This window comes from Condylura cristata, unplaced genomic scaffold, assembly GCF_000260355.1.
Source record: "Condylura cristata isolate star-nosed mole 26May11 unplaced genomic scaffold, ConCri1.0 scaffold00018, whole genome shotgun sequence".
Lineage (NCBI taxonomy): Eukaryota > Metazoa > Chordata > Mammalia > Eulipotyphla > Talpidae > Condylura > Condylura cristata.
The window spans coordinates 5176214-5196539 of record NW_004567119.1 but is presented as its reverse complement, the minus strand read 5'-3'; the positions used below and the strand labels follow the sequence as shown (position 1 = coordinate 5196539).

General features: G+C 46.5%; 1 protein-coding gene across 2 annotated transcripts in view; it reads right to left on the bottom strand.

Annotated features, from left to right (window-relative positions):
- Positions 1–8518: 8518 nt before the first annotated feature.
- Positions 8519–20326, bottom strand: part of ZNF330 (zinc finger protein 330) — a 12337-nt gene continuing 529 nt past the window's right edge. The window contains exons 2-10 of one of the 2 annotated variants that reach the window (XM_004685295.2): positions 18680–18812; positions 16779–16798; positions 16616–16686; positions 15744–15823; positions 14655–14781; positions 14377–14481; positions 11399–11445; positions 10528–10645; positions 8519–9395 (exon numbers count right to left, since the gene is read on the bottom strand). In XM_004685295.2, coding sequence (XP_004685352.1) covers positions 9118–9395; positions 10528–10645; positions 11399–11445; positions 14377–14481; positions 14655–14781; positions 15744–15823; positions 16616–16686; positions 16779–16798; positions 18680–18799 — 966 coding nt within the window. In that variant the 5' untranslated portion in view covers positions 18800–18812 and the 3' untranslated portion in view covers positions 8519–9117. Of the gene's footprint in view, positions 9396–10527; positions 10646–11398; positions 11446–14376; positions 14482–14654; positions 14782–15743; positions 15824–16615; positions 16687–16778; positions 16799–18679; positions 18813–20326 lie in introns of those variants that run through there. The other variant, XM_012726980.1, reaches the window with a different exon arrangement.

The window sequence follows — 20326 nt, the reverse complement described above, 5'->3', positions numbered from 1 at the left end:
ACACACACACACAGCCAGTGTGAAGCACAGGAAGGAGCTGGGCTGGCTTCTCGTTGCTCCAGGACCTGCAGCCTCTACAACACCTGCCACAAAAGAATGCTGACAGATGGGTGCTTTTCAGCATTTTTTATTAAAAGGACCATCCCCTTCAGCTTTTTTTCTTTTTAGTGAAAGCAGGCATAGGCAGTTCTCAAAGAATGTCCTTTTATTCAACATCATTTCATTATAACATTGATGAGGAAAATAAAGAATTCACATTACTCCAGGACCTACTTTTACTATTTATAGTTTCTCTTAAGCATGTGATTCCCAAGAACCTGTTGAGAATATTCAATGACTGTGCAAATGAAGGCTTTTCATAAAAGTCAAGGGAGATTGCAAACTTTAGCAAAGTAGGCAATACTTTTATTAAAGATTCTAAAATAATTGTAAGAACTAAAATATGGTTCTGTTGGAGTGTTTGGCATTACATTGTCAAATAAACATTAAATTGCAATGCAGTCACTGTCATTGTCATTCTTCTCCAAGAGCTCTTCTCTAAGAAGAAGCTCTCTTCTCTAACATCTTCATGGTAAGACAATAGTTTTTAGCTTGATCACTGGGTTTCAGTTCTCTCACTTGGGAAGTGAAGGCACGGCACCAAATCAGCATCTTAATTTCCTCTAAAGGATTGCATCTCCACACTTAGGATTTTTAGATACTTGTTTCACTGTCATGGTCCTCACCCCTCACAGAAAATGTGGGCTGGCCTATTTTTGCAACTATTGCCTTTGATCCATATTCTCATCTCACCTGGAAGCTTGTACAAAACACAAAAATCAAAGCTTATATTTATAAATATATAAGAGCAAGAAAGAAAGAGTTGCAAGATTTGAAGTGAGAAAATCTGTGAACTTTGGAAATTATTCAAAATGCTTAAGGTGAGGAAGCTGGACCTCTTGATAAGACCTGTTCATAAAAATAGATTAATGAAGTTCTGTGTGGCCACACATGCACACAGAAAGTTTGAGGAAGGAGGGATTTCTCCTTTTTTCCTTCAGTCTCTTTCCTAAGAATAATAATTTTCTCTATAGAACAATGTGGCAGAGTTCAGGAAGCTCACTTCCTATAATTGTTTCCTAAGTTTTACTATTACTTCAGATGTTATTCTCAAGGTTCAATGGTTTCACACAGATTAGTAAAAAATAAGGAGTGATATTAAATTCCCAATTTCAACCACATGTAGTATCTTTTTAGAATCATTTTAAATCAATTCAAATAAAGCAAAAATCTAGTCTGTAAATTCAGTATTGTTTGAAACTAGCAAATAAGAAACTGATGTAGTGAGCAAAGCATAAATACATGATATACGTCTATGTATTATCATTTACAAACTCCATTCGTCCAGCACACATTCACTATTCTACCAAAGAACCCTCATTTCTCCAAAAATCATTAAGCTTCACATCTATTCCAATGTTGATTTTCCTTTGGCTCTGTCATTCAATCCCACTACTTAAAATAAACGTTTCAGCCCTTTCAAGATTTGACAAACTAGGCTATCCTAAAGTACATGTATTTCAGAGTTACTGCTTGATCAATGAACAATTAAATCCGTTTAATATGTTACAATGATCTGCACATTAATTTGCCTGCAGTAAAAACACAAGATTGATCAAATGATGTTCCAGGCCCCAGTGCTAAATAGCTCCAGCATACAGATGGAAGTCTTCTGCCGCACACGAGCGCCCAGCGAATTCCTAATGAGCAGGTGCCCCACAGCCGTGGCAGCAGGGAAGGACGCTGCCTGCAGACAGGCTGAAGCTCTGTAGCTGGGGTCTGGCCCGGGGACCGTCATCTCTGCCTCAACCCAGGTCTCTTTTAGGCTCTAAACGAATGCGTGCTGGATGAATGGAGTTTATAAAGGTTTTTTCTCCCAGAATTCTCAAATGTTCCTGATTTCCCATCAGAAATTACCACGTCCAGACCAAGATTCCCAAAGATCTGCTAAGAATTCGAGTCAAATGGACCTTGTGTCTCCTCATCCTCACAAAGCGGCTGGCGCATTTCCTGCCAGAGACTACAGGGGCATAAGTGTCAAGAGAAGGAGACGTCAAAGTGAAGGCCTCTTCACTCATCCGATTTATTGAGGAACAGGCTGTCCAGGGAAGGAGGCTGTCAAATCAGCAGCCACTTCTGTGGAGGCCAGCGGCGCTTGCTGTGTCCTGATGCTCCCCACCCCCCTTCTCAGCAGCTCCAGAGCCCTCTCCTGCACTCTGGTGCCTGCTCACTCTCACTTGGGCGCTGTGTTCACCCACCAAGCCTGACGAATGGGGACGTGCCCACCCTGGGCTTCAAAAAGTCCCTGCTGGAGTTTGAACAAGTGGAGTTTGAACACTTCAACCTGGGCACTCTTTCTACTGCATTTCATTTGCAAACCTGCTTGCAGAAAGGCAAGGAGGCGCCCAAGATCGCAGCCTTAGGGAAAAAGACAATTCGCAGACAACCATGTGGGGCGGCTTCCGTCACGGGGTAACTGAATTAAAAGCAAGGTGCAGCCACCTCTATGGTGGAGGGGTGGCTACTTTATGCTGGAACTGAAATCAGTGTGTCAGGAGCCGGACACAGGGAAAGTATTTCTGCCTGGAAAGTCCTCGCCATCTGGCTTTGCAAGCTGCATTGCTCCTTGGTAGGACACCCCATGGGGGCACCCCCCACGAGGGACCCCCCCATGGGAGCACTCCCTGGTAGGATCCTCCCCGGTAGGAGCACCCCTCCCCCATGAGCACTCCCCCAAGCACAGTGCAGCACCCCGCGGTTCTTCTACTCATATTTTGTTGCTGAAAGCGAGTTACAAGATTCGAGGCTTCCTCCTCAGCTGTCCTCACTGACCGTCAGTTACCAGCGGTCAAACACGGTCCCAAAACATCAAGTGCAATGAGACAGATATTTGATAGAAAGAGGCCACAGTCACCTAACTTTTATTACTGCTCATTTTTATGATTGTTCTATTTAATTGTCATTGTGTCCACCTCTTGCTGTGCCTAACTTACACTCACACCCTACCATGGTTGTGGGGGATCAGGCACACAGAGGCAGGGACTTCCCACCCCTTTCCCACCTGTGCCGAGCCCCACCACAGGAGACCCAGAAGCACGGGTGAGCAACCCCAAAATCTTCTGCCCTGTGGAAATCACATGAACCAAATTCCCTTCTAGGTGTGTCAAATGGGTTCTCCGGTGTCCTGCATTCCTCACTAATCTGTTATTTACTGATAAGCATACATGGTTATGGTATCTAAATGTTCATGGGAATCTGAACGGAACAGGTAAGTAGATTAGTGATGATGGGCAAATGTTTACATAAAAGTAGGGCTATTTCATACGTCACACCAGGCAGATAAAAAGATGAAATCAAGAGAGATTGATTCTAAATTAATTTGAATTGGCAAATTCCTCTTATCTGCTAAAGCAACCTAAAAAATGATTGAACTGAAAAATTGTTTTTTTGATAGAATATGTAACTCTGATTTAGACATTTACTGCAATAAAGGTCTTATTCAATGAAAAAAAGCACTTGCTAAAAACATCGAAAAGAGATCAGAGGCGCCCCACTTTCTGGCTGCCTCTGTGGTTCTGGATTTTCCCTAGGCCAGGGAGAGCGGCGGTCCTGGCATTTGATGGCTGACTCCGTGGGGGGAGCCTTCCACCGAGGCATGAATCAGAGGGGTAAGGACCCCAGGCCACCATGGAGGCTGGTGACCCACCCAGCTCCCCAAGGCCGGGTTGGCAAGGTTGGGCTTTTGGAGCAGGAAGCCTGCACTAGCACCCACATGGCCTGCTGTCCTTGGGCATTAGCGAGAGGGGATGTGACCGCTCGCGTCCTGGACGTGGAACACGCAACTTGCATGGCAAGTGACTTCCAGGTATGATGGTGACGGATCTGGAGCTGACCCCGGTCGCCCAGCAGGCCCAGCGTCACCACACAGGTCTTTATCCTGAGGAGGCGGGAGAGGGGGGCCGTGGGGCAGCTGAGGTTTCAGGGCTGCGGGGTGGTGGGCGGCCTCGGGGGTGGGGGACTCAGGGCCAGCAGCACCCCGGAGCCTGGAGGCCACAGACTAGCTGTGTGCACACGCTCAGCCAAGCCAGACTGCTGCCCGCCGCAGCCTGCGTGACACGGCGGGGCAGCACGCAGAGCTGGTGGTCATTTTTAAGTTTCTTAAGTATCTGCCCCAGAACTTATTGATTTTATTGGCTACAGCAGTTGATCTCTCAAAGCTCTTTAGTTGCTGGTGTCCAGAAAGACCTCTGGAAGTGTTGAAAGGAGTGAAGCACTATCTTGGAGGATCCATTTTCAAAGCCTCTAAGTGAAAAGGCTAAATCCAGCCACCTGCCCCCAATTGCAAACCACAATAGAAGAATAAGATGTTTATGAGCGATACCTCAGGAATGCCAGCTTGGTGGAAGAACGCTTAGAAGCAGTCAAAGGTTAACCAAGAGTACTGGGATCTTACTCCCAAGAGCTTTGCAATTCTAAAATTTCTTGACACGTGCACACAAAACAAAAAGGGAATTTCAAAGAAGAAGGACATTTTGTCAACGTCAAAGAAACAGAAGATCAAACGCTTTCTTTAGTTGCAAGTTCAAAGCTGGTTGAGAGTCCTGGGTAGCATTCCAGACTGAAATTCAGACAAAAAATATTTTCTTTAAACTTGCCTTTCATCCAACAAGAAGAGTTCCCTGGCAAATACAGCTTCAATAGCACGCCTGCTTTTACTTGCTGTAGTCGCCCGGCCATCTTGACTATGACATTCCTTTCTAAAAGCGGGACCGGTCAGCAGGGGGATGACACGTTTCGCCTCTCAGGTGTCCCGCACCAGGGCCAACACAGACAGCGGTTGACAGCAGAACCACAGAGGCTTGTGGATCCTGCTTTCATTGTGTTTTCTGAACATTTTTCTTGGAGGCTAAGAAAAACTTGATATCTAAAATTAGAATCAACTAAAGAGCCCTAGATACTAAATTTGTGCAAAAAGGAGAGGTTACACAGGGAACATACAAAAGTCACGTATTAAGTAGCAACATGAGTGTGTGTGTATGTGTGTGTGTGTGTGTGTGTGTGTGTGTTTTGTGTGTGTGTGTGTGTGTGTGTGTGTGTGTGTGCGTGTGTCTCACCTGCATGTTTATGTTGGTGAACCCGCTGTCCAGTAGTCACTTCCTTGCACTAACCACATAATATGTTTTGCTTCACAGCCGCACAGTCTATTTAGACTTCATTGCTATTTTTACTTTGTTTACTTGTTTTTACTTTAACCTGTGGAGAGCTCAGGGGTTTTGCCCAAAAAGAGCCTCGTCTGTTTAACTGGCCCATCCCCCCACTCACCACTGCCTTCTCGAGATGAGCAAGGTCTCCCCTATGAAACGCATCACCAAGTATTTCTCCTCTGCACATTTTTGTTTACTAGTTCTGTAATTGTTAGCACTTGGTCCAGGAAAGTTGTCCTGTCCCGAAATCTTCATGCTCCAAAGTTTGTTTTGAGATCTCCCTGGTGGCTGGGCCCTCCCTGGTCTCCAAGAAGGCTTGCTGGAGATTTCTGGGGGACCGAGGTAGCAGCCCTGATCTGCCGGGAGCAGTAATTAGCATCTCGTGCTTTAACCGCGGCCTTGCCAAGACGCTTCTACACGCTTCTACCGCATGAGTGATACTAAGAGCTCGAGGGCTCCGAGCCTGCCCGCCACCTTGTGATCTGCTCTTCTGAGGAACCACCTGCGATAGATGCTGGCGCCTCCCTGTGGGCCTAGCTAATAAATGTGGTTTGGAATTAAGGACAGTTCTATAGCAGAGCGCATGGTCCCACGTGCCACAAAACAAGCCAAAGTGCTCGAACTTTCCCTGAAGGTGCTGGAGGTAACAGACCTGTCTGTTGTGTATCATCACTGTCAGTGTAACAAGCAATCACACAGTGATGTAAATGACGCGATAGCTTCGTCTTGCATGTCTGCAGGGCCCGGGCCTCACAGCCGCCCAGGCCACTCCCCCCGGAGGCTCTGGTGGAGCACCACTTCCTGCACGCTCTCTCGGTGCCAGGAGCTAAGGCGCCAGGGATCATGGTGCTCGGCTCCAGGTCCCTCGCCCACGTGCCAAGCCACAGGGAGACAGGAACCCTCCTCACCTCACATGATGTCTTCCCAGCTTTCCTAGTGCCTCTCATCCATCTTGAAGCACCTTTGTGACTTCATGAGGCCCCAGGCAGAACCCAGGGTCAGCTCCCTATTTGAAGATGGCTTAGTCAAACTGGCGAAGGAAAGGGGCCTGAGGAAAGTGGGTAAACTGAAGAAAGAGGACAGTGGCCTTGTAGAGGGCAGAACTGGACTGCTCACGGTAAACGTGCTGGCCTCCATGCACAAAGCCTGAAACGGGCTATGTGATCAACACTGCGGCAATGAAATATTTAAAACAAAGACCTGCTGGTTAGCACATTTAAGTTGGCCTCCTGCTTTAATTCCTCTTTATGCCCAACTTAGCACCTGAAGGGATTTTGCAAGTCACAGAGGGCAAGTGGCGTCCAATGGGCCTCCTGCCTCTGAGGGGGGAGCTGAGTCTGGCTAGACCCGCCACTCGCTTCTCAGTGTAGCGTGGGAAAATGAGCAGATCTCAGGACATGCTTTTGTCTTCCCATGAAGATTCTTTATCAGAAGTTCTCTGACCTTTATATACGTTTTAACTCTGGTTCTGTATTAAGATGGCTCCTGTGTGTCTAATTTATCACTGTGCTATCTACATCTGATTCTATGAAATAGAATTAAGGACTTAGTAGATTAAGTATCAACCTTCAAATTATCCCCACGAGGCAAATAAGGAACCAGGGTCATTCTGAAAGCACAGGTGTGCACTGCATGGTCCCTGCACTCCGCATGAAGGTGCCTGTGGGTCACTTACAAAGGTCTCGCTCGCGTGCATCATTGCAATATTCTAGGAAGGACTTTGCCAAACCGTGACTAAAATGCAGAGAAGGAAAATATACTTACCCGTGTAAATGTCAGTTTCTAGAGTCTGTGGAGGATGTTGACTTAATAGCTGTTTCTCAAAAGAGCCAGGCCCGTTGCTCGGTCAGCAGGTGCGTGCTCAGCCCTGGACAGGGCTGGTCCCAGCCAAGGCAGCTCCACCCCAGAGGGCATCTCTGCCTGTCCTGGGTATGTGAGCCAGAAGCTCAGTAAATCCAGCCACCAGGCAGTCTAGGCTGGCTCTGCTCACAGCAGCTGAGGAACAGCTGGGGCACCCTTGACTCACCTGGCTTCTCGCCGTGCCCTGCTGGCCCATCTCTAAAAGCAGCCTACAGCCCTCTGCTCAAGTCATCTTCACCCCTCAGCAGTGTATTTCAACCTGCCTGTTCTGCTCCCCACTGTCTCCAGTGAATCCTTACTCCCTGCATCTCTGGCCAGTACCCAGTTCTTATATGCACAAATAAATAAATCTTTAAAAAAAAAATTACTCACCTTCGTCTAGACAGTGATTTCTCTTCTTGCCTGTTGATCCTTGAATGTAAAAAGTCACAAGTGCCAAACTGGCACACAGAGCTGTTAAGTCTCCCATGAGGACCCAGAATCCCGATGGTGCAGACAAGAAGCAGAGTGGCTCAAGGCAAAACGCATTTGCCTGTGGCTCAGAAGGGTGTGCGGCAGGGTCTGTTTCTCCCAGAGGGCCTGTGCAGTTTCGCACCAGCTTCCGGTAGCCACCAGCCATCCCTGGCACTCCGGGACCAGTAGTGCCTTTGTTCCAGTCTCTGCCTCTGCCTTCAGACGGCTTCTTGTCTGTGTGTATCCTCCCCCCATTCGTAAAAGACCACCAGGCTTCAGCTAGCCCCACGTGACCCCGTCTTAATTTAACCAGTAACACCTGCAAATCCATTTCCATCTAAGGTTCTGCTGGACTGCCACCGTCTGCAAGTGTGCTGGGCCTGTGGCTGCCCTGAACAGGAGCGAGCCAAGACAGCAGGCTCAGAAAGTTCAGGAGTCTGAGCAGTTACTCTTCAGCAGCATCCAATCAGATGTTTACCTCCAATGTCAGGATCCCAGGCTTTCCCAAAGAATTCTGACATGCCATGCAGACCTGCCTCGATTGGAAGGCTTACCCATGGGCCATCTTCTCAGCCCTCCAGCCCGAGATGAAAGCTTTGTCACAGGCACCTCGAGGCCTTCTGGCTTCCACCCCTGGCTCCCATCACCCACAGCTACTCATTAGGTTTCTATAAAGAATGGCAAGTCACTCGGCCTCTTATCCTCATAATGCAGTTTTCTTCCTCCTCTCAAATGGTGGCCAGTCGCCATCAGCCCTCCCCCCACACCGTCCAGTCCGCACCAACTGTGCTCCGGCTAGATGGGAGTGGGCCCGGCCGCGCATCTTTGCACAGCAGGCCGAAAATGAAGCCGCCACACGCAAATATGAGACGGCTTTCCAAAATAAGTTTCCAAAATGGAGGGTGAGAAATTAAATATTAAAAGTATATTAAGTGAAACACTAGATTTATTAGAAAAAATGCCATTTCCTGGCTTTAGACTCTGGGAAGCGCCACGACGTTCATTCCGTGTCTGAGACGACGGCGCTGCCCCAGCACGCAGGCGTCAGTGACGGGCGTTTTCCAGACGCACACTGTGAGGAAAGTAGCTGCCAGAGCACACACGTCACGGCGACTTAGGACTACATGGACATTTAATGAAAATTTAGAATATAACATCTGACTTTTATCCTGTGGATGTACAAGGAAAAATACAATAATTCATTTTGGCCATTACATTTTACAAAATCAGACAGAATGAATTCATTACAGTGTTTTTTGATAAAACCGGTAATTAACTTTTAAATATATTATCCTCCTGTTCCTTATCTTGTATAGGTATCTAACTGGAAAAACCTACTTGATTACTGTAAGCAGTAAAAATCCAATTCATGATGCTTTAATCAATAAACATCTTACATTTGGAAATCATTTTTCTTATGCAGAAGCCTGGTGCTCGGTCGCTGTGGAAACGCCAGGCCCTGCTCCGCGCCCGGGAAGCAAGACTGTCTCTCTCACAGGGATGTGACTATTTGGGGACAGCCCAGCTCCCCTCAGGGGAGGGACCAGCGAGCCGGGGCCCCCTAGTCCTCCTGCTCCTCGTAGTGGGCGTAGCCGTGGGCATAGGTCCTTCCTAAATTCAAATTAGTGAACAAATCTGATGACTCCGTGTCCGGATCCTTCCCGCCTTCATCGTCTTCTTCCTCATCGTCCTCTGCTTCATACTCCTCCTCCTCCTCTTCGTGGTAGCTGGTGGTGTCACCATACTTATCAGATGGAAGGTTCTTCCAGTAGGCGTCGTACCCGGAAGCTCCATCTCCCTCTTCACCGCCAGTCTGCCTGCCGAACTTGAGGGAGCGCGCTACAAAGGACAGGCACAGGATTTGTGAGTTCCAACTCTCCACAGCTCCCTCTTCCTCCTCATGTAAAATCACATGAACTGGACTGGCTGCTTCTCACTCCCAATAAGAAAACCACAATTCCCTAGTGGGCTCCCTTGAAATCTTAAAATGTAACTGGAAAGAAAGGAGATCTTAAAAGGACAATCAGTTCTAGCCAGCTCAGTCTACACACATGCACAAACACACACACACACACACTCACACACACACGACAGGCCCTAGTGTCGTTTCACTAAATCTAGAGAATTGGAAAACAAAATAAAAATAGGACTCTCCAAAGAAATGAGGCATGTTAAAACTAAATGCCCTTCCTTTGACCAATTAAATCTACTCTCAAATCATACAAATCACAAAAGAACTGACTTCACATCACTACATTTTTCTGGAGAATTGTTTTAAAATGCAGTTGTCCTGGAAGACAAGTCTTTCATGTCTTTTGCTTAAAAGCAAAGTGGAAATAGAAATAGTCGGCTGAGTGGGAAAGCAGCGTCATACCAGCTCACTGACAGGTCTGACTAGGCAAGTGCTGCCAGCGCCACCCAGAATTAGGTTCAATTCCTGCATGTGAGGTAGAGTCATATTTAACAAAATGGTGAGCTGCATTCTGAGCTTCTTTTTAGTACTGATTCCGTCATTGAAAAGTCATGTAAAAGCTATAAAACAATGCCCTGCAGTCGTTTTCAGATTTCATAATAAGCACAGTTGTTCACTCACCTAAGAACACGTTCAGAATGAATTCTAACTTTCAAGTACTAAAGATTATGGCACTCGGAAATTACGTATTTATAGCTACTCAATTATTAAACAAGGAAACCTCAGCAAAAACAGAAAGTCACTTTTGGGTCTTAAATTTCAGTATCTGCTATGTCACTAAGTGAGGCAAACGCCGAGTAGCACAGTGAGTGATGGGATTATTTCTTGAGTTAAATTGAGGAATTTTACACACATATTTTCTGAGGCTATAAAACTCCCTTTGTTTGAGAGAACACATGCGTCTTTTCAAACAGCAGAAGAGGCAAAAACCAAGGCGGGGGGAGAAAAAAGAGAGAACAGCTGGGGCCCGAAGGCCGCACGCTGGCCGAGGGCCCTTACTTGACATGCTGAGGTCCTTGGTCTCCTGCGTCTCATGCCCACATTTAGGGCAGGGAGGCCGCTTCCCTTTCTCCTGCTTAAATACCTTGCTCCTTGTATGTTCATCACAGAAACAAGCCTACAAGTAAATTAATTAATAAATAACTCACAAAAAGTACAAACATGTTAACATCTTGTCAAACATAAAGATACAGCTTGTTTTCAGGGCAGAGACTTGACTTTTCCTGGGGCTGGCCACTCCTGGCTCAAGGTCCCCAGGGAGAGGCCGCTGCCGGTCCCTTCTGAACTGTGGCCTAACAAGAGCCCTAGGCGGGGAGGACACGCGGGCGCATTCACCCCCGCCCCCGACATGGGGAGCCAGGAAGCCCGGAGGGCAGCGTGGCAGCCAGCCCGCTGCCCGGAGCAACGGGCCACGCGTTGCAGACAGGTGGGGGTGTGAGTCACTGTGCGGAAAGGGGTGTCGAAAGGGGCACCAAAGCACAGGGTGGAGGCAAAGGTGTGAGGGCCGCAAAGTCCTGCTGAGGGAAGGGGAGTGGGGAAGAGGGGAGAAATGGGGCTGGGACGTAAGGGCCAGAGGATGCTCCCGGGGCCAACCAGCTGCGCCTGTATCTTTGCCCACTGCTGGCGACGACAGGACCCAAGGAAACGGGCCATCGCCGGCTACTGGCTGAGGTACTGAGACAAACACTCATCACCTTGGCCAGGACGTTCTCCACCACACGAGGCGGAAGGCTCCACTTCAACGCCAACATCGCTAGAAGGATTAAACTACCGATTTTTCAGGGCCTTGTAGACTGATCACAGCTACGGATTCACAGGCTGGAGGAGAGCGTGAGTTAAAGCGCCTAAACTAGAGACCCCGCCCGCGTACCTTACAACGGAGGCAGGAGTGCTGGCCCAGCCGGTTGCACGAGACACCTGTGGAAAGAACACACGTCCAGGCCCAGGTGCGGAGGAAGCGGAGGAAAACGACGGTTTCACGGTCTTAGCTCGCCAGTGGGCACTGCTTTTCCTGTCTCATTCTACAACCCGGGGCACACGACGCTGAGACGAACCCCCGGGCAAAGGCAGCGCACCCCACCGCCTTCCTGCTCTACTGTGGCTCCAAGTGCTCTCGGCTTCCTGCGACTTCCCCAGGTCTGGGAGATGGCAGGCTACGGGGGTTCCACTGAGGAAACTGAAATGGGGCGCTTCACGTTCTTCTCCGACACTGGCCGGAGCCCTTCATTTAGGCACTGAACAGTAAAAATGAAAGAGAGCAGCTGCCTCCGTTGACGTGCACGTGCTCGCCGATGGCGCCGGCAACCGCCAGTTTTTGCACCGCTTTTGATAAGAGAACAGATGATTTCAATGCAAAAGGAAGTTCTAAGAGAAAATACTGCTCAGGTGGGCAGGTTTTTTCAACAGAGGGAAAAGTCCCTAAATATTTTATCACTACTTTAATCAGTGAAAGTTCACATTTATTTAGGTCTTTGGCAATAATTAATGAGGGGAAAAAACTCAAGTGCAAACGTATTAGAAAAGCACGTACCAGAATATGGGAGAAGGAAAGTAATGGAGGTATAGGAGTCGGAAAACAAAGTAGACCTTAGCTGACAAAGTCTGAATACAAACTACGAACCTTCCTTCACAGTCTTGGAGAATAGAGTGGTCTATTTTTGTAACTTAAGAAAGCCAGATGCTTCAACTTTGGAGACTGTCTTATCAATACCTATGTTTGACTGGCTCGTGGGGAGTTTTTTCAGTCTAGACACACAAGGCCTTTTCTTTTTTTAAACTCAAGGGGGATGCTCTCAATGATGTGATCACTGCCCCCCAGGAAGGGCAGGCAGCCTTTCGCTCCGGTAGGTCTGACCTGTCCTACGTGTGAGTAAAATAAGCCACAGCAACCGAGCACGCACGCATGCAGGATCACAGAGCAGTGCAAGTTACTCCAATAGTAACAGTGCGCCGGCACTCTGTGGGGGAGACTCTGAAACCCCATCATTTCAGGATAAGCCCAGGGAATGTTTTGGCCTACTCTTCAATCAAAATAGTGAGGCAAATTAGTTTAGCCAAAATTCTGTAAATTTCAGTCAAAACACACACTGAAAGTGTGAAAATACCAAATTCCTGACCCACTCTCCCAAGCACTTCTGGCTCTTCCTACCTTCACCACATGAGCCTTCGACATGCCACAAAGAACACTGTAGCTGCCTCTCCCAGTCATCTTGACCTCTGGCAGTGCCCAGGACTAGGGTGAAGGTGGCCTTGCCAGCCCCTACCCCCAACATGGGTGTGCAGGCCCAACGAAGAGTTATTACTTTCCCCCAGACTCAAAATCTTGGCTGTATTTATAGAAAGCTTTTCTCCCAGATTCTAAAAGTAGTTTTGACTTTCCTAGTTTTAAATTGGGGTATAGTTTTCATTTAAAATCTATGTCTACATCTTCAGAGTATTTTAAAAGAAAGCAGAGGTTAGACTGCATCCAGCCTGCTGAGAGGAAGCCATTTAAGAGGTAAGTCCCCACATCATCTTAATTACTTCAAAAACTAAAGGCAGAGAACACGTAGGCCTGTCTTTCTCTTGAAGCTTGGCCATGCAGGTAAACGCACATGTAGAAGGTTCTCTAAGCCTCTTGACTCACAGCTATGACATTACTATACAATGACAGGAAAGGCCCAATTAAGGGGCAGGAACAAACTGTCTTTGGTTACCATGTGCATGTACATGACTAGGACAGTTATTTCAGAGAAACACTTTCAAGCACCGGATGGCACCTGGCATATGGATGCAGAGAAAAATAAAACAATGAGAAAAGGAATCACTTACACTAAGCCCCAAAACCCTGAGAATCTGCACTGAAAAAGACTCTGATGTCAGACAGCAAAGACACGATGATAGATTTATCTTAAAATCCTGTTGATCATTCAGTCATGTCTTCTACTGAGCTGTTAAATTTACTGATGACTGCCGATTTCACTCAGTTTCTGTCTCTAGGGTTCAAATGCTGTAGAGCATACAAAATTCCCAAGCTCTTAATAAAAGCACCCAAGTTTTAAGCTATACATTCTCAAAAACCTGTATTATATATCTCAAAAATGCCTCATGTTTTGAAATGTTCTTTCAACGTTTGAGAATTTCTATGAGTTGTATATTGTGTGTCTTTGAAATTCATGATTTACCAACTGGTTCCCATTTTACAGATGAGTAAGCCAAAGTTCTGAGAAAGACTGAATGCTATTCTTCATAAAGCACAGAGAGTTTATGATTATACTTTATAGAAATTAGCATTTCATCCCAGAACAAAAACCAAGGTCAAAGAGATGAAGACGTGGGGCATTCAGCCTTTCTTATGATAGCACCCACTATTTAATGAGGGCTTGTAAGTTCCAGGTATACTCTGGTAGTGCTTAGGTGGAATCTCTTCAAGTTACTCTTTGATAAAGAAATGAGCATCTCCTTTACTAGAGAAGGAAATGTGTTTAGAAAGATCTGAGAACATCCCCAAAATCACTGAGGCAATAAGTAGAATCCAAGCAATTATCTGACTCTGAAACTTGAGCCTTTGCGGAAGGTGGGTGGGGGTTCACAAGAGTCAGCGGTTAAGCTAACTCTGAGGTAAAAGGACACTCCGAGGGGAGGCCCTGCAGTGCCCGTCCTATGCCTCTTCGGGCTCACAAAATAAAGCCCCATGCAACCATCGCCAACCCTCTGGAAAACAAGGGACTATGGGCTCTGAATTTTTTTCTAGAATAGAAAAGTGAGAGTCCGTAAGAGGCTGGCTGAAAACCAACTTTCCCTTCTCATTGGGCTTATCACTAATACTACTAAGCGTCTTGGGCACAGAGAACATCCTTACAAACTTACATTTAAATGTTTCCGCTTCTAAAACCTGGCAACTGGCCTGATGTTCAAACTGGTCGTCTTCACACAGGAAGTTATGACAAAACGAACAACTGAATATCCTGCCTCCTGTTGGAGAAAACAAAACACATGGATGTGAATACTGGAAATTTGAATTTAAAAAACTCATGTGACCTCAAATCCGTGGTAGTCCTGGTAAAAACTACCATAAAAATCGACAAGTGAACCAGCAAAAGTTTGTCCCCGCGCTCCCTTGACGCACGGCTTGCTGTACCACGCACCGTGGTCCCAGACGCCTCGCTCACACTCCGCGCACTCGGCATCGGTCAGAGGGCAGGTGCAGGCGTGGGTGCTGAGGCACTTCCTGCCGTGGCAGACCCACGCTTCACAGAAGTCACAGATTGCGCCCTGCACCAGAGAAAGAAGATTCCCTGTGTCACCGAGCTGTCTACAACCTCGACTTACCCACGTTTACCAACTCAGCAAGCTTCAGTACTAGGTGATTTCTTTAAAGAAAGAATCCTAGGGCCTCCCTGGTGGCCTAGGGGTTAAGCCTAGTGCTATCATGGCTATGGCCAGAGTTTGGTCCCCAGCAGGGAGGGACCCACAGGGTGCAGCAGACCTCTCCTGTCTCCCCGCTGTTCCCCTCAGCAGTTCCCCACTCTGTTCCCCACTCTGTCTCTGGTGAATCCTCTTACCACCCACACCTCTAGCATACACCCCAGTTCTTCTATACAAAAATAAACTCTTTAAAAGAAAGGAACAACACTACAGTCTATTATACACACAGAATATATAATGTAAAGGTCTACCTCAAAACAGTAACTCACACGCTCTTGCAAGATCACTGTAAATTAAAAGTACTTTTCTCACTGACTAAAACTTTGGACTGGGCATCAAATCATCGAACAGAACTGAATAAAACAAGTTTGAAAGGAAAATAGTTTTTGGTGAAAATAAGCAAAATGGATCACCTAACACAATTGTTTTAATTATTTAAATCAGTGGATTTTCTTAGAAAACTACATGCAACGAAGAGACTATATAACTCTGTGTGGTATTTTCTCATAAATGACACACATTAAAAAGGCACACTTTCAAATGATGTAAAAATATACTTTGTAATAAAAAATAACAATAATAATAATATAATAATAAAAGGCACACTTTCAAATTAATTTTTTGCTTTAGTCAACAAAAACATTTCCATTCCTTCTCCCCCAATAAGAAAGAAGTAGCCAAAAAAAGTCCAGAGTGACGGAACCAAAGACAGAGCTGTGCTAGTGAGCAAAGTGTAACCACTTGTAGAAGGTCTCTTGTCCTTGGAAACTGAAACAACGGGTCTGAGAAAGGGACAGTGACGAGCTCACCACCATGGCCAGGCCGGTGCTGTACACCCCAGCGTGCTTGATGACACAGTCCGAGGACTTCATCATGCACTTTGTCTTCCCTGGAAAGCAATGGTTGCAGCATGAGTCTTGTGGAGCAGCAGAGCTGACCTACACAGGCTTGAAGAATGGGGGTGCACTTGTGTGCGGGTTATTTGCAAACAGATGTCCTGAGATATGCTACTGCCGAGGAGGACAGCACTGGGAATGCCTTCTCTCCATACGATTCCTCAATGTGGCCTTTCTCTCGCTTCTTTATTGTAAGGACAGTATTATCGGCCCTCCCGGTGGCACATCGGGCTAAAGCACAGCACTGTGAGGCTCCCACAGCCGCTGCAGCATGAAGCCGATCCCTGGCCAGGGAGTGACCCACGTGGCGCAGCAGACCCCTCCTGACCCGCCCGCTGCTCCCCTCTGCAGCGTTCAGTTCGTCTGCCTGTTCTGCTCCCCACTCCATCTCTCGTGAATCCTCTCACCCTACCCCCACCCCTCTGTCCTGTTCCCCAGTTCTGTATGCACAAATAAATAAATCTTTAAAAAATATGTATATATAGTATATTTATCACATAACATATAGGTGTTAAACAAAATTTAGGATCACCATATGTGACTAGTCTGAAATCTGATGTTTTAATATTTGAAACAACATGATGCATCTGAATTGTTTTAAAGCATCATGTCAAAGACAAAACTAATACTTCATAGCTGTTCTGTAGGACAAGTAATATTTTATCATTTTTTTCATAACGAGCATAACATGACTGTAGAATGATAAACTCAAGTTCAAGCTGACTAGCTGTCTAACAAATATGTGAAGAAAGAAAAGGCATGTGTCCTCGTGACCACATACTTACCACACTGCGCGCAAATAGGTAGCTTCTGGACAGAATTACAAAAATAGCAAAACGCTCTATTCTTCTGCCGCCTGGCAAAATAAAAATTTTAAATATAGTCACTATCAGACAAAAGGTTGAAAAGATCTATATTACTACATGTGATAGAAAAATAAATAATTACCTCTGACACTTGTCACATTCCTATAAAATATAAAACCAAAACATTAATGTTTCTACTTGCTGAAAATTACAGTTTTACCCTCATTGCAAAGAATAGCTTTATAAAATTTAAGGGGCACCCCAAGCCTTGAAGCCACATACACATGCATCTAGGCATGTTACTTTGTCAGTAACAAAGGAATGCTCCGGAAACCCACACGAGAGGAAGAGGAGCATTTCACAAAAGAGGGCACACACAGTGGTAACTGGCGTGTCTGTCCTTTTTTTAATGTAATACAGGATCGACACCAAAAACAGCAGCAAACACAACTGATGAGACACACAGAAAATCCAACTCCTAAAAGTATCAGTAAAAGTCCACCAAGATCTGGCCCCTGACCACTTCCAAACCTTGTGGACTATTAGCAGTCAGTGGTCAGCCATCCTCAAAAAGCCTTGCACTCTATCTTCTCTGTGCCTTTACTTAATCTAACACTTTTCCTCGAAAAGTCCCTCCTCACCGTCTTTCCTGTTGGGAGTCCCAGCGCTGACCACACACCCCCATGAACTGGACCCTGTCCACACCCTTGACTCTCTCACCTGTCAGCCAATACAAAGATGTCTTACCAAGCCGAGCCCTCCTGTCAGGATCCCCGCGTCTGCCGCTCCTCCTGCTCTCCACAGGGCCGGACACACAGGTGGCCCATTACCGCTGCTCCGGAGCCCTGCTCCCTCCAGCGCCAGGGTGGGCGGGACCCACACTGACCCAAACTATCATGACCACCACATGCGACGTGAGCCTCGTGACCTGCCAGCGGCCACGACCCCAAACAGACAGCGCTGGACAGTAGGGACAGAGCTGAGCAGCCGCTAGGAGCGAAAGTAAAGCTGGAGCAACGGTCGCCGCAGTCCTTGCAGCTCTTCCCTGCCCTTTCCAACTACACAACACAACGATCCGGTCAATGAACTCTTTTCTTCTAAAGTTAACTTCACTTGAACTTTTGCCATTCTAAGCCGATTTTAAGTATCCCCAAAACAAGCGGTCCGTGGCACTGCAAAGCGGGGCCAGGTCATTCACTGACGCACTTCCACAGCGCCTAAGACAGTGCAGGACACACCGCAGGTGCACAACAATGCAGAAAGAAGTAAGTCAGATTGGGCGTTTCATAGTTGTCTGATGGGGAGAAAGAGAAAGGGGAGTGGGAGAAGTAGGGGAGCACAGAACTGGGGAAAATGGAGCGATTCGGGCGAGGTCCGAGAATGACGCAAATGCCGCCCTGTTCTCACGACTACCCAGGGACGCCCCGAAGGGATGGGGGCTCACCCACCCAGGGACACAGGACTGGGACAGGACACAAGGGAGACCAAGAAGAGCAGAGAAAAATCAAATGAGCTGATTACTCAAGCCCTCCCGGGGCGCACTGGGTGAAAGGGCAGCACTGTGACGCTGTCTGCAGCCACAGCTGACCCCAGGGCGCCGCAGCCGCTCCTGTCTCCCCGCTGCTCCCCTCAGCAGTGGCTTTCGGTAGATCTGCCCATTCTGCTCCCCACTCTGTCTCTGCGAATCCTCTCACACTCCGCACCTCTGGCCTGTACCCCAGTTTTTGTATACATAAATAAATCGTAAAAAAAAAACTTGAGTGAAGGGTGTATGAGGTTGCATGTTTCTCAGCCTGTCTCCTTTTTGTTATCCACCTGCCACCTACAGCACCTGAAGTTACAAGCTAACTTTTATGAATAACAAGGTAACAAAGGGCATTGTTCTCAGTACTACTGAGAGCAAAAAGCATATCTTGAACATAAATTCAATATACTTAGCAACGGTCAATTCCCTGCAATCGTCTTCTGGTGTATTTGAGGTAGCCATTATATAGTTTTCAGCTCTGAGCCAACACCTAACAGCAAAGAGCGTAGACCACTTACCATGGAGGCATTGCAAGGGTGTTTGGCCAAATCGATGGTGCTCCTCGATGCTCGCAGTTGCTTCTCACGTTCCCGGCGGTTCTCTGCCTTCTTCCGCGCACCAGTCTTTTTTTTGGGCATCTCCCGTCTCTCTCTACATAAGAGAACAGACTATATAATTGCCTGGTTGCATCTAAGAGTTTACGTAAAGAAATAGTAGAATGATGCATTCTGATTCTCATTAGATTTTAAACTCAACCTGTGTCATTTCGACAGTCAGGTACATTTTAGGCCTTTTATAAAACATCAAGCACACATTATCAAGCACGCACATAATCATTATCATTATTATATCAAATGAAATAAATGACTTAAAAAAAAACTTTTAAAACATTAATCCAAATGAACTCTTTTAAATGATATGCTCACTCATGTAGAAAAGAGGGCAGCTTTCAAGGAATCCTAGCAATTATACTACTTTAATAGATTTTTAGAAAAAATCATTTGATTCGCTAGATGTCATTTGACAGATGTTTTATTTAGATGTTCTACTGAGCAAGTCTAAAAAAATGTAAATATCAAGGACATTTTATCCTAAAAGTCAAAGTAGCCTTCTCCTCCCAATCAGAAAAAATACGTTTGATGAATAAACCTCAAAAATCACTCTGCATCAAGTTTTTGTAAAAAAGTGCTAGGCATGTATCATTAGCATGAAGTCACTAAAAACATTTTATCTACTCAGTTTTATCACTTGCTTGGACTCTGTGTTCAGATAGCCTGATGCTCCCAAGACTTGGAATCTAAGTTTTTCCTGTGTAACATCTAAATAAAACATCTGTCAAATGACATCTAGCGAATCAAATGACTTTTTCCAAAAAAAATAAGTAGTATTTAAGTTGGCTAGGCTTCCTTGCCAACTGCCCTCTTCTCTGAGCGAGCATAGCATTTAAAAGGGTTCGTGTGGATAAAGACTTAAGAAAGGTCATCATTTGTTCGAAGAGCAACCACATTTAAAAAACAAACATTTTTTACTAAGTGACACATTTATTTAGCTTATTATCCAATCTGAAGGCTGCAAGTTCCCCGAAGATCCCAGTTTTTGTCTCAGTGTCTCCTACCCTGCTTTGAAATACAAATATGGAATGTCTTCATATTCCTCCACCTGCACACATCTTTAAGTGTATTTTGTAAGGGTGAGTCCGAAAATTCAACTGCAGAAATTTCCAAAGCCAGACTTAAGAGATTTGCCACCTGTACATTTAGGAGCATGCGCTCCAAGCTTTGCTGGCGTGACCAGGACCTCCCTGAAGAGAAACATTCTTATCCAAAAGAAAACAGTGTGTCTATGCTACAGCGCGCGTTCCAAGGCGGACCTCGCACAAATGCCTGTGCCTCCTCCAGACAGAGGGCTACTAAGGCAGGCAGAAAAAACATACACCAGTTTGACTCGCAACACCATCCTCCTTCTACTTTTTGCGTTTCAACTCGTATGTCAAAGGCCAAACGGTGGGAAACCGTTTTTGCAAACTTCAGTGTCAGTTTCCCACACGCCACACCCGGCCAGAGGCTTGGAGAACAGCCCCAGCCCTCCAGCCAGCCAGCTGGGGAGCAGGGGGGGTCCCGCCGGCCCCAGCAGGAAATCAGGGGACGCCATCCAGACCAACTCCC